General features: G+C 48.9%; 1 protein-coding gene across 1 annotated transcript; it reads right to left on the minus strand.

Annotated features, from left to right (window-relative positions):
- Positions 1-1,690: 1,690 nt before the first annotated feature.
- On the minus strand, positions 1,691-11,550 carry LOC149281301 (DNA repair protein Ku80-like). The gene is made up of 21 exons (XM_089499489.1): positions 11,533-11,550; positions 11,021-11,134; positions 10,491-10,674; positions 9,760-9,808; positions 9,402-9,524; positions 9,129-9,326; positions 8,924-9,038; positions 8,608-8,746; positions 8,190-8,302; positions 7,945-8,007; positions 7,431-7,568; positions 7,195-7,285; positions 6,317-6,444; positions 4,607-4,803; positions 4,384-4,468; positions 4,085-4,154; positions 3,306-3,415; positions 2,975-3,071; positions 2,338-2,405; positions 1,906-1,977; positions 1,691-1,762 (listed from the first exon to the last, which is right to left on the minus strand). Exons 1-21 carry the CDS (start codon positions 11,548-11,550, stop codon positions 1,691-1,693), a joined length of 2,244 nt encoding a protein of 747 aa, XP_089355615.1.
- Positions 11,551-13,076: the final 1,526 nt, after the last annotated feature.

Consider the following 13,076-nt stretch of genomic DNA (forward strand, 5'->3'; position numbering starts at 1 on the left):
GCGTGTGATAGACCCTGGCAGAACGGCCCCTGTCTAGTCGCCCGTTTCACCTGCTGTAAAGACTCAAATCTGGAACCTAAGCTGCTGTGAACTACAACTCTTCTGACACTCAGCCAGCCTCTGGACACACGCTGTGATCATGATGAGATAATTTTGGGTTGAAATCCTGGGTTCTGTGGGGGGGGGGGGATTTGGGGTTATTAGGTGTGGAAGCCGAGGCCGGTGGCAGCCTGTGGCAGAGACAGCATTATCCCGCTCTCACAAAGGCTGCCTCAACCAATCAGCAACTTAACCATAGAGAAGAGATAACCTAACGGGGAGGAATAACCGAGACAGCTGCTCCCTTCTTTGTCTAGTAAATAAGAGTGCAAGCTCTTCAGGCTGCATGCAAAACAGACTTCACATCACCTCTAATTTGCTCTTTAAATCTCATTCCCACGTCTAAAAAACAAAAAAGGGGGCCCTGAGGGCCCCCCCCGAACATATTGGGGCTCACCTCCGTGTGTCGGAATTCACATTTTACTGCAGATTTAATGAAAACAAGAGAGAAATAAACGGCGTTTTCCCGGCCGGCTTCTCGTTACCGACACCCCTGTGCCCTGCGAGGCGGCGGCTCCGGGAATGAAGAGAATGAATTCATTTAATGAAAACACATTTAAAGGGAAGCCCCCCGGGAGGTTCATTAATTCTTACAATATCTACACAGATTTACGGCGTGTCGCTCCTCTGCGGCTTTGCGATCGGATGGAGCTCGCGGAAGGGGTTTTTTTTTTTTTTAAGGTCTGTTGGAAAAAAAACTTTCAGGAAGTTGTGAAAAAAATGATATCGATAGAAACGCTTTATTTTAGAATATTTGCATGGAAATCGTGGGGTGGATTTAGTCCCAAAAACTCCTTAAAAATGTTTTTTTTCTAGGCTTCCTATAGTTTGTTTACATTTAATGTGAACCGAAGCCCCGTTCCCATTTCTAGGTATCTAAAAACTAGTTGGAGACGCAGAAAACGTATTATCTTGCCGAATAAATCCATCGTCTCACAGCTCGCGCGCGCGATGACGCTCGTTCCGAGGGCCGCTGGAGAAATCGGGTCTCCAACACATCCCAAAACCGCACAGAATAAATATTACGGAAGAAGATCTCCCGGAGACCCCGGGTAACGACGGCGATTCCATCTCGCATTCTGCGGCTCGTGACGTTTTCCCGCAGGGCTCTCCGGCAGGCGGTCGCCGGAGAGATGGATCCTTCCGGAGACGTTACCATGTGACATGTATGCGGAAACAACCAAAAAACTACGTTACGGAAAAAAAAAACAACACAATTTTATTTCTTCATCTGGAGTTACAGCTGAGTGTTGGAAGCCATGAGCATTCCGGACGAAAGGCACTTCGGAGGGGGGCAGCGATCAGATGGACCTTATTAGCTAACTGGGGGGGGGGTAAAAAAAAACACAGACCGATAATAAAGGGGGGGATTATAACATAAATCAATCTTTGTGCCCCTCCCCCCACCTCCGTTCTGGATGGGCTCCCCAGGTCACCCATAAGGGATGCAGTTTAAGAAATCTACATAAACTTCACGGCCGTGAGACGCGATCCGCCGGTCCGAGCGTTAACCCCTTTCAGCCCCAGGTGTGGCGGGTTACACTCCACGTCACTCTGGGACTCGGTGGGTTAATATGTAAACTGTTGCCGTTTAACGATACTTTGCGTCGGATTCGTCGGTCCGAATCTCCAAGCGCTTGCTTTTTCGCGGCCGCCTCTGCTTCTGTTTGCAGGTTAAATCATGTCAAGCTAAAAAAACGGGAATAAACGGGAGCCGGGGGGGGGGGGGGGAGGGGAGTGAAAAAACGGTATTTTGGGGGAATGTTGCAATATTTACTATTATATTTACTTATATCATATCCTCACCAGATCATCGACATCTCCGTCTTCATCCACCATGGACGTGTCTTCGGGTTTCTTCTCTGTTTCTGCCAGAAACTGGAAGAAAAATCAGCCGGTCAGACGTACGGACAGACAGGTCCCGGTCAATCAGATGTTAAATCGGACGTACGGCGCGGTTACCGGTGCGTTACCGGCTCCTCTTATGGAACGTTACGCACGGGGGGCTCACTCGTTACCCGTTTTTAATTTGCAAGAGGCCTGAATTTTCCAGATTTGAATACATTTGTATCGGCAGAAACGCCGACGCGGCGGGGAGGACGCTGATCCGCAGAACGCGGACGGACCCCCCAAGTAACGTTTTAATCGATAATAACGGGTCCTCGCGTCGCGGCTTTACAGAAGCCCCCCGTTACGCGGGGTATCGACGCGTTTCACAGTCCCGGGCGGACGACATACCATCTTGGCTTCCGCGGGAGTCACCGAGCTGCCTTCCGATTCTTCTCGAGTGATCAGAGAGACGCCGTCTAATAAAACAAAACCAAAAGGAGATTACGGGGTGCAGACCGGTCGACCACAGCACCCCAAACCCCGTCCGGAGTCCGCGTCGGGGGATTTAAGACGGGTTTTAAAGTCGAGATAAACAAACTTGCCCGAAACTGAACAGAAAAGGAGACGTTACAGAAATAATCCTGAGCAGATCCGTCATTTTATTCTTTTCTCTCAAGATTTCTCAATAAAAAAAAAGACAACACAGAGGCTTTAAAGATGTTTTTTTCAGTCTCTATGGCAACAACCAATCTGGGCCTGTTTTTTTTTTGTGTTCCCGACTAAAACGACGAATGAGTGGAAGTTTTTACACCATTAAAGAGTTATTCCTGGGAACGGTCCGGGGCATTCGGGGTAACGGGAATAATGGATATAATGTTAAACTTAGATACAAAAGTGTCAAATTCAGCAGAGAAGGTGGGACAGCAGCTTTAAATAGGGAGGGGGAAGGAAAGAAAGGAAAGATTTGCCCCATCCCTGTATGAAGGGGCAACTAGAAAGAAAGGGAGTGGTCACGTGACCCTTGGGCACCGGCGCACATACATACCCTGAACTACTATCTCCCAGAATTCCTTGAGAGCGCCGCCTTCCACCTTTTCTTTAAGGACTTGGAGGAAATCATTAAAATTCCGAACCTGCGACAACTTCGGCGTTAAAGAAAAAAATATAATGAGCGCGCGTGAAGTTACCGAAACGCGGAGAACCCGACCCGAAACCCCAGCGGCGTTTAGCATCGGGTATCGCTGTCCCTTTAATACGGCAGATGGGGGGCCGGTGGGGGTGCATTAGCCGCCTGCTGTTGCGGGTCTGTACGGAGCAGGTGGTCTCGTCACGGCTCCGCGGGGCTCTGCTCTGCGCATGCTGGGATTCTCACTCACCCGGACGGCCTCGGCCCTCAAAGCCGCGATACAGCCGATGCTCTTGGCGTAGTACTGCGTCTGCTTGGTCTGCAGGAACTCGTAGATGCGATTAACCAGCTGATCGCTCGCTGGAAGAAGAATACAGAACTAAACGTACGGAGACAGTACGAGGGGGGAGAGCCGCAGATCGGCCAAGAGACGTCCCCGACAGAGGCATCGGCGGCCAAGAGACGTCCCCGACAGAGGCATCGGCGGCCAAGAGACGTCCCCGACAGAGGCATCGGCGGCCAAGAGACGTCCCCGACAGAGGCATCGGCGGCCAAGAGACGTCCCCGACAGAGGCATCGGCGGCCAAGAGACGTCCCCGACAGAGGCATCGGCGGCCAAGAGACGTCCCCGACAGAGGCATCGGCGGCCAAGAGACGTCCCCGACAGAGGCATCGGCGGCCAAGAGACGTCCCCGACAGAGGCATCGGCGGCCAAGAGACGTCCCCGACAGAGGCATCGGCGGCCAAGAGACGTCCCCGACAGAGGCATCGGCCAAGAGACGTCCCCGACAGAGGCATCGCGACAGAGACGAGCCGCTCGCGACAAGAACATAGACAGCCGCTCTATACATACAGAGGACATAGACGGAACTGTGCAAAGATTTGGGGTCAGTTAGCTACTTTTCAGGACTGTCTCGTGTAAGGGGGGCCGGTATTCATCATCACAGTTGCGAGACGGACTATGATATCGATGCCTAGAGGGTTGCGCATGCAGCTTAAGGTTTAAGAGGAGATTTTGGGGGAACTGACCTTCCTTGAATTTTGCGTTCTTCTGTCTGACCAAAACACGGAAATCCTCTGCCGGAGTAACGCTGCCCACCTAAAAAAACCCAGAAAATTATGATTCAGCCGCAAAAATCCCACCCACGGCATCTAAATGCAGGTCGGTGACCGGAGGGACATCCGGGAGAAGGAACCCCGCAGGGCTCCGAACAAATCCTTGCATGGGTGAACTCGGCCCCCGCACCGCTCTGCGCAGAACCCCCGTGGCCCCGAGTGAATCCCACGCGGCTCTGGGCAAACTCGGCGTCTCTCACGGCTGCACTTACAGAGGTGACGTTGCCGTCGGCCAGCCGCATGACACTGAAATCACCATCTGCAACCTTCAGCTTCTTACTGTCGGGTTCTTCATTTCTGTTAAAAAAAAAAAAAAAAAAAAAAAAAAAAAAAAGAAAAGGAAAGAAAGAAAAGGAATGAAAAGGGAGACCCCCCAGGGCAGAAGAGATGACGTTCACCCTTTCATTTAGACAGACGCCGGCGGTCGGAACCTACTTGTCCTCGAAGACGTCCTGCGCCGTCCTCTGCTCCTTCTTCTTGGCGGCTTCTTGCAGCGGGAAGCTGCGCTTCATCTTCTCCAAGGACGCCCGGCATGCGGCTTTAACTTCCGCCGGCGGCTCCAGCATGTTCAGGAGATGCTGCTCGGCGGGTGGCAGCGGGTCGTCGGGGTTCAGGGCTTTGTGCTGAAGACACTGGCGGTCAGACAGAGAGAGGAGACGGCGTAAGACGAAGACGAGGACCCGGATCGGTTTTTACGTTTATTTTACAGCCGAGGTCTGAACGGGGGAACGACCGGCATTATCTGATCCGTTCCCCGACGCGCTCACGAACACGGCCACCCCGGGGGGATGCAGCGGAACCGTTCAAAAGTTTGGGGTCACTTAGGAATTTCCTTGTTTTTGTTAGAAAAAGGAAAACAAATCTTCATAAAAATACCGTGAATTGGATCAGAAATCCAGCGCAGACGGATATTTAATGGAATCTCTTCATAGGCGCACAGAGGCCCTTTATAACTCCCATCACTCCTGTGTTCCAATGGCCCTTTATCACTCCCATCACTCCTGTGTCCCAATGGCCCTTTATCCCTCCCATCACTCCTGTGTTCCAATGGCCCTTTATCACTCCCATCACTCCTGTGTTCCAATGGCCCTTTATCACTCCCATCACTCCTGTGTTCCAATGGCCCTTTATCACTCCCATCACTCCTGTGTTCCAATGGCACGTTGTGTTCGCTGATCCAAGTTTAGGTTTAAAAGGCTAACTAGTGGTTAGAAACCCTTTCTGTAATTATGTTACAGCCAGCAGAAATGTACTTGTTTCCATGGAAACAGCTGAGTGACCCCAAACTTTAGAACAGTCTCGTGTATAAATGTACATATTTATAGTTTAGTTAAATCTGGAAAGCCCATTTCCCGGTTTATCGCATAAAATGAACGATGGCATCGATACAGAAACCACAACACAACAACAAAGATCAAACGGCAGAAGACGGATAATCTGATGCAAAGCTGTTCACAATCATGTAGTAAATGCGTGGAATGGCTCACCGCCAGAGGTGGTAGGTTGCAAGCCAAGGAATTGAGGAATCATAATTGAGAGGATGAGACGCTCTGTACTTCGCGAATCAGCTAACGTCCGTTATCGGAGGTTGCCATAGAAACAAACCTTATTGTAAAGATATCCATAAGAACTCAAGAGAGGGAAAAGCCTGCGATGCCTAACGGCCGGAACATCTATGGATTGATAACAGCGGCCAATCAGTGACCGGTCGGGGCGGGAAAAACTTCTAAATTGGGGTCAGGGCAGGAAAAAAAAAAAAAGAGAGGCAATTCTGTAAATCCGCATTAATAATAATTCCTGGCAATTCTACCAAAGAGCTCGGATTCTACTCGGTACTCTGATTAATCGGGGATTTTCTATATTAAATTATAAAAAAAACTTTTATCAGAATCCAGAAACAGGATCTTCCATTCTTAGCGGTCGCCGGGGGGGATACGGGGAGGAAAAAATAAAGACAAGAGGAAAAAACAGAAGGACAGAGAAACGAGACGTTCCAGACAATCAGGCTCCGTAACGATACGGCGTCCGATGAGGGCAAAGGTCGGGCGGCCGGAGCCAATCAGCAATGATCAGTAACAACAGAGAGATAGTTAATTGGGGAGGAATTATAATGTAGATACGGAGAAATAGTTTGGGGTCGGTCACCTGGAACAGCCTCTGGAACTGCGGGTTGGGGATTTTGCTGGGTTTAAATAAATCCTCGACACTCTCGCCATCGTTTCGCACCAAACTCATGCTGTCAATCAGGGAATCCACAGCAGACAGCTGCGCGTCTAACGACGAGAGGAGACTCATTATACGGGGTTAAACACCCAGCAAACAATAGCAGAGTGTGAAGCCCCCGAGGGCCACGTCACTATCTACCCCAGGACACCGTCACGCTCACGGTGACCACCCCCCACTCACTGGGCAACCTGTAGCCGAAAAGGCTGAGAGTGATAGGGACTGACTTACTAAGCCTTGCTTATAGCAGCCCCAGACGTTGGGTCTCCTTCTATACATTATACCGGCTCGCTGATTTATCTATACATTATACAGGGGCCGGCCACTGATTTATCTATACATTATACAGGGTGCCAGCTCGCTGATTTATTTATACATTATACAGGGTGCCGGCCACTTATTTAACTATACATTATACAGGGGGCCTACCACTGATTTAACTATACATTATACAGAGGCAGGTCACTGATTTATCTATACATTATACAGGGGCCGACCACTGATTTATCTATACATTATACAGGGGGCCGACCACTGATTTAACTATACATTATACAGGGGCCACCCACTGATTTATCTATACATTATACAGGGCATCTCACTGATTTATCTATACATTATACAGAGGCAGGTCACTGATTTATCTATACATTATACAGGGGGCCGGCCACTGATTTATCTATACATTATACAGGGGGCCGTCTCGCTGATTTATCTATACATTATACAGGGTGCCGGCTCGCTGATTTATCTATACATTATACAGGGCTGAAAACGAATAAAGGTTTTCTCGGCTCTACCTGTTGGCGTGAACTTCTTGTTGTTCTCGAGGGATGAAAACAGATATTGTCTCAAATCCTCCATGAACGGCAGCTGCACGTAAACCAAGCACTGAGAAACGACGCGGAACATCGATTAACATAAAAAACACTGCGTATGGTGAAAAAATTATAATTAAATACAGAAAATAAAGCAAATATTCAACTTTTATCCACAGATCTGACAGATAAATCTGCGCCGGCTCCGTGGCGCGTACCTCGTATTTCTCCTTGATAAGCGGGAAGGCCGCCCCGACCTGGGGGTTGGATCGTCTGTCGTACGCGTAGCGCACTATGGCCACCATTTCCATTTCATGCAGCGCGTTAATCAGCGCGGAGAGCGCCACGTTGGCGGCCTACAGAAGAGGGAGAGACGTGATGATGAGCTTGATGGACAATTACCCTCTTCCACTTCTGCTGAGCGGCTGTTCCACTTATCTACCACCCGTAACCCCCCATCTTTCCTCCATGCTATACATTTGGGATATTCTTTCCCTTTTGCTCCCTTTAGACTATCTATATCCTTCTGAAGATATATCATATTTGCTTTTTACCTCTGTACACCAAGTGGTTAAACAGCAAAGAGATCAATGACTCTTATGTGATATTGTGGCCTGGCTCAACACCAAAAGAACTGTGTAGAAGCTGAATAGATCTGGCTGGACGCAGACCGCCTAAGTGTTTCTGCTGCTAATATCGGCGAACCTAATAAAACATCGAAACCAAACTCACCTCATCGTCCTTTGGAGCAAATATCTTTACAACCTGGTTTCCCATATAATGATTTCTATCAATCTAAAAAGAAATCGGGGGGGAATAAATAAATCAACATTACAAGTAAAAAAAAACTTTTTTGTAAGAGGATCTATCACTTTGCCAAATCTTAGACATTATAGTGATATACGGCGGCTGAACCCATGTAACTGTATACAATGTATATTATATATGTAAATAACCCCCCCCCCCCCGTGCCGTACCAGCGATGATTTCGTGAAGCCCAGAACTGCAAAGCATTTTCCTTCAGTCTTATATTTCATCTGTTCCTGATCCACCTTTGCAAACGGGACGATGTCGCTCCCGTAACGGAAGCCTGTAAGGGACAAAACCAAGTCTGCGCTAAACACGATTCGGCATGTGGGGCACGCAACATAAAGCCACCAAAAGGGGGCTGCATAGAATAAGGGTCCCATAACAGAAACATGGAAAGGATCCAGGAACGTAAACAATCATACAATCCGTGTTAATATATGTACTTTTGTGTTGAACACCAAAAAAAACACAAATATAAGGCTTTTGGCCCAGAATAAGTGCAGCCCAGGGCTTTGGACGGCTGAATATTTTTGGTTCTATAGAGTAAAGAAATTGTCAGAAATAACCATGAACGGCCCCGAATACCTTGAATCGTGTCGTCTTTCTCGATTTCCGTTTCCTCGTCGTTATCCAGACAATAAACCGTTTCCTTTTGGACGTCTTCTTTTTTCAGCGTTTTGGCGTCTACAACCGCCCAGGATTTCTTCACTTTCTCCTCCGTGACCTGAAAGTACCAAAAAGTGGAAAAAATTAAACGCAAGCGCGTTGACTCCGCCACGAAGTAACCCAAACGTGAGACGTCGCGTAGCTTTAAGCGTCAGATAAGAAGAAAACATACCAAAAAAAATGGAAACAGGAAAAAAAAATTAGCGGTGAACCCGGAGCCAGAGGCGTTACGTACGCATTTATACCCCACGATGCGGATCGAAAGATGGGATCCTACGGTAAGCTGGCAGGGCCACGCCATCGGTCGCCTTTCTATCTTCTTGAATATAGATAATTGTTCCAAGCTCTCCCTAAATCAAGGTAAATATGCAAAGAGAGTGAGATGCGGCGGCCCACCGGGTCCATGCGGCAAGCGGGCCGGCGCGTTCGCAAGACCTCACCTGAACGTGTAAACCTCATCCAGTCCGTCTTCACCGTCCAAGGAAAACATGATCTTCCGAACCATCTGGACGCCAGCCCGCTGATCATCGGATAACCCTTTGCCCGGTCCCCGGCGCGTCTCGGCGTTGCCTGCATCCCCTCTGCCGCTCGGCCCTTCACCCAGACCTTCATCTTCCTCGTCCACCGGAAAGGGCAGGCTATGGAGAACACGGATTGTCCTTCGTTACCACGCAGGCAGCGTTCTCCTTCAGCGGAGCGCTCGCGTAACTTACAAGAACTGAAGGGTGATCCCAGCTTGCTTGAGGTTAGCCACGATGACCTCCACCTGGTCTGCAACGAAGGGACTGCTGAGGTCAGTGAAAACGGCGATGTGAAGCTTTTCAAACTTCTTGCCTCTAAAATAAAGAGACAAACAAAAGATGCAGAGAGTTTAATACAACACACAGCAAACCCATCGTATGCCAGAGGAGATCAGGTGGATTGACACGTCATAATGCATCATCAGACATGAACTCACGGCTTAGTGAATAAAGCCATCAGCTCCCTGGGGAGTCATTTCGCTCACCGCAGATAACCAAATTCCATCCCGCATTCTAAATCCAGAGTCACTTTCCGGCTATCGATACTTACAGAGTCTCTCTCTGAAGGATGTCCATGCACACGACCAGCGCGTCCAAGACTTTCCGCGTTAAGGTCAATTCACGTTAAATAATATTAAAGGGTTAATGACGTGTTCGGCGATCACGGGTGTTAAAGACGACGTTTCACCTGAATGACTTGTATAACTAAATGCAGCGTTTAGTTTAGTCCTCCTGAAAACTCAAAGCCTTCTTACGTCAAATTCATTTCGCTTACCGCTTTTACGGTCATGTGACACGAACGGTAGCCGCTGATAGGTTGTTGCCATGGAGACTTGGGTTGTTTTCAAGTGATTAAACTTTTTGGAGGAAAGAATAAAATAGCAGATCTGCCAAGGTTTCTTTCTGGGGATTTATTTACTTAACCATGAGCTGCCGGCGACACCATATTAAAAAATGTTTAAAAGTTTACCCCGAATCTGCCAGCTCAGCCCTTCCTGCCGGAGACGCTAACCGTGATCGGTCTGTTATAACAACGCTGGAAATCAGTGAGCCGATTGGTTAATAATCTCCATTATAAACGGGGGGCGAAATAAACCAGATGTACGCCGAATAAAGTATTTATTTCCCTTGGAACGAGGTCTGATCTTTCTTTCATTCTTAGCCGGGGAATATTGTCGCATGCATTGTACATGTATGGCTGGAAACACTAGCGTGGATCAAAACACTCCTCCACGTGGATCGGGACATCTGCCACGGCAATAAAAGCTTTGGGAAGGATACAGTCGGCTTGCCGGGAGCCGGGCTCAACTTCGTTTTGGATTTTTTCAAGGAGTTCGAAGTCTGGAACGTACAAGTGCCGCAAAACGCTGATGTTCTGGTACTGATCCCGGGCAGCCAGAGCGTTATCGGTGCCATCCGTGCCAAACAGGACCACCGCCGTCTCATCCTTGCTCTCCGCAAACACCTGGGCCAAAGAAACAGCAGGTTACCGGAAGAACTTCGTGTAAATCAGCTCACCGACTGCGAGCTGCGCAGGGAACGAAAGCTTTGTGCGTCGTAAAAGAAACATCAGCTGCTGTCCCCGGCAAAGCGCAGATTGGGGTCACCTTTACATGGACCCCCGACGCGTTTTCCAGCATACAAATCTTCAACCGTGGCAGATACAATCTAAACGAGGCGCTTTGTTACATGAGTGTTAAATTCAGCAGAGCCGGTGGAACTGCATCTTTAAAATCTGTGAATACTAAACATATCCGCGCTGGAATGTTCCTTTTAAAAGCCGCAGGGGTGTTTTATGACGATAAGATTACCTGTCTCTGCAGGAAGAGCGTCATAACCTTCTTCGCTTGTTCGAAAGGAGACTCCTCTCCCCGACTGGAATGGCTCATCGCAAATCCCACATCCATGCAGAGAACGACGGCGCTCTGCGAGACATTACACGGAATCGTTGGTAAAAACATACAACAACGTTTCTTCACTGGGAGGGTGGTGGACAAAGGGAACAGCCGCCCAGCCACATCAACTCCCATCACCCCGGGTAACCCACAGCCATTGCATCCTTCCCCACTCCACTTACACCAGCCGTCATCAGTCCAGCTACAGGTACACTTTTCACCCCGGCCTATATCATTTCAGCTTCCCTTACCCCAAACTACTTGCAAATCCCATCACCCCAGGTACTGCATCTGCCACCCCTGCTACCCCCAGCACCCCAGTATCACGTGTGTTTGTTTACATAACGCACTATAGGCTGTAAAGCCCCCTCTCAGGGCAAACCCCAGGCCCAGTACTGCAAGGGGCGGAGTGGGGGTGTCTAGCCTACCTTAGCTGCCCTCGCCATGTTATTGCCCCTCTGTTTGCAGACAGGTGTATCAGCGAATGCCTCCCCCGGGCACACAGGCGGCGGGGTACAGTTCCGGCTCAGTGTCAGACAGGAGCAGGGAAGCAGCGGCCCCTAGTGGCGGTATTGGGGTATTGCACGGTTATGTGCCCCGTCAATACTTCCTGGTCCATCTGCAATAAAGCAGCCCCCCCTATACCTACTGCAGGGTGAAAAGGATTTACCCTTTAACCCCTACACTACAGGGCTGCATTCAGATCATTCTGTCTTCCATTGTGTTTTAAGTCTTCTAGAAGGAGATGCAGCCTGGACCCTGCAGCTAATTCACGGCTGTTAACTTAACATTTAAAAGTAAATAGGAATATAAACCACATTACGCAATATGGATCACCTCATACCTCCCAAGTGAAGAGACCCTGTTTAGGAGGGACAGTCCCTCTCCTTCCCTGATGCCCCTCTTTCCTCCCCCAATGCCCCTCTTTCCTCTCCTGTTGCTCCCCTTTCCTTCCCTGATGCCCCTCTTTCCTCCCCTGGTGATCCGCTTTCCTCCTCAGATGCCCCTCTTTACTCTTTTCTAGGAGGTCAGGATGTTTGCTGGGTATGAGGGTATCTCAGGGTTCTGCAGCCCTAAAAGCCCCGATAATGTGTATCGAAGCAGATAATTTGCTCTCTGACAAGGGAACCGCGTTCGCTGCGACCGCTCCTTCTAACGATGTTAAGACCTCTGTTTGGGGGCAGAAGCTTCTTGCCTCTGGCTGTCTGTCCGGAAACAGAGGGCAAATTGTATGTGAAAAAACGAGACGTTCACAGCGACTCTGCAGAAAGAGACTGCAAGCATTGTGTGGCCGGTCTGAGTATCAGTAACGAGTATCTGCGAGCCCCCAATATGCATAAAATAACCAGACTGGTCGATCCATGGTTCCGTCGTTCCCGCTGTGGGCTCCGTGATCCCCCTACCTGGGAACTCTTAGGATTTGCCCCTGAGTTTCTGCCCTGATATTGGGGTCACGGAGTGGAGGGGCAGATTTTCGGGGTCGCACAGCCCGCAGCCGACGCATACTCTTCATTGATCTGCTAATACCTGAGGCGCCTCATTAGTGCTTTTACTGCCAGCATCTTATGGTTGACGTTCCTGCTTGAATAGAGGTGACGCAATAAAACGTATCTTTAAATAATGACAAGGTTGCAGCCCCTTTGGAAAAATAATTTAGTTTTTTGTTGTTTCTGGCGTGTTTAGAACACAGATACTGATTGCACTCCCATTTATTCTAATTTTATTATAAAATTAATAAAATTGTTCAGATATCGGAGCGATCACAGACCCTGGAGAATTTTCCCCGTTGTTACTCGTGCAACACCTTCATAAAAATCGGTATTTTGCTTTATCCAAAACTAGTTAATTCGCTATTCCTCCCCTTTGTAAGAGAGGTCAATCTCCTATTCCGCTCCGAACAGACAGCTTTCCAAACATTCCTGGGAAGAAACGAAGTTACAGTTTTCTGTAACCAAAGCGTTTCCGTTGTTTG

The sequence above is a fragment of the Sceloporus occidentalis genome, unplaced genomic scaffold (assembly GCF_023333645.1).
Source record: "Sceloporus occidentalis isolate IW3139 unplaced genomic scaffold, rSceOcc1.0.p SCAF_136, whole genome shotgun sequence".
Classification (NCBI taxonomy): domain Eukaryota; kingdom Metazoa; phylum Chordata; class Lepidosauria; order Squamata; family Phrynosomatidae; genus Sceloporus; species Sceloporus occidentalis.

Excerpts from the sequence above, each read along its gene's own strand:
- LOC149281301 (XM_089499489.1), bottom strand. Across the intron at positions 9,525-9,759 it reads ATCCTTCAGAGAGAGACTCT|AGGCAAGAAGTTTGAAAAGC; the intron begins GTAAGTATCGAT and ends TCTTTATTTTAG. Across the intron at positions 8,008-8,189 it reads GCTTCACGAAATCATCGCTG|ATTGATAGAAATCATTATAT; the intron begins GTACGGCACGGG and ends ATTTCTTTTTAG.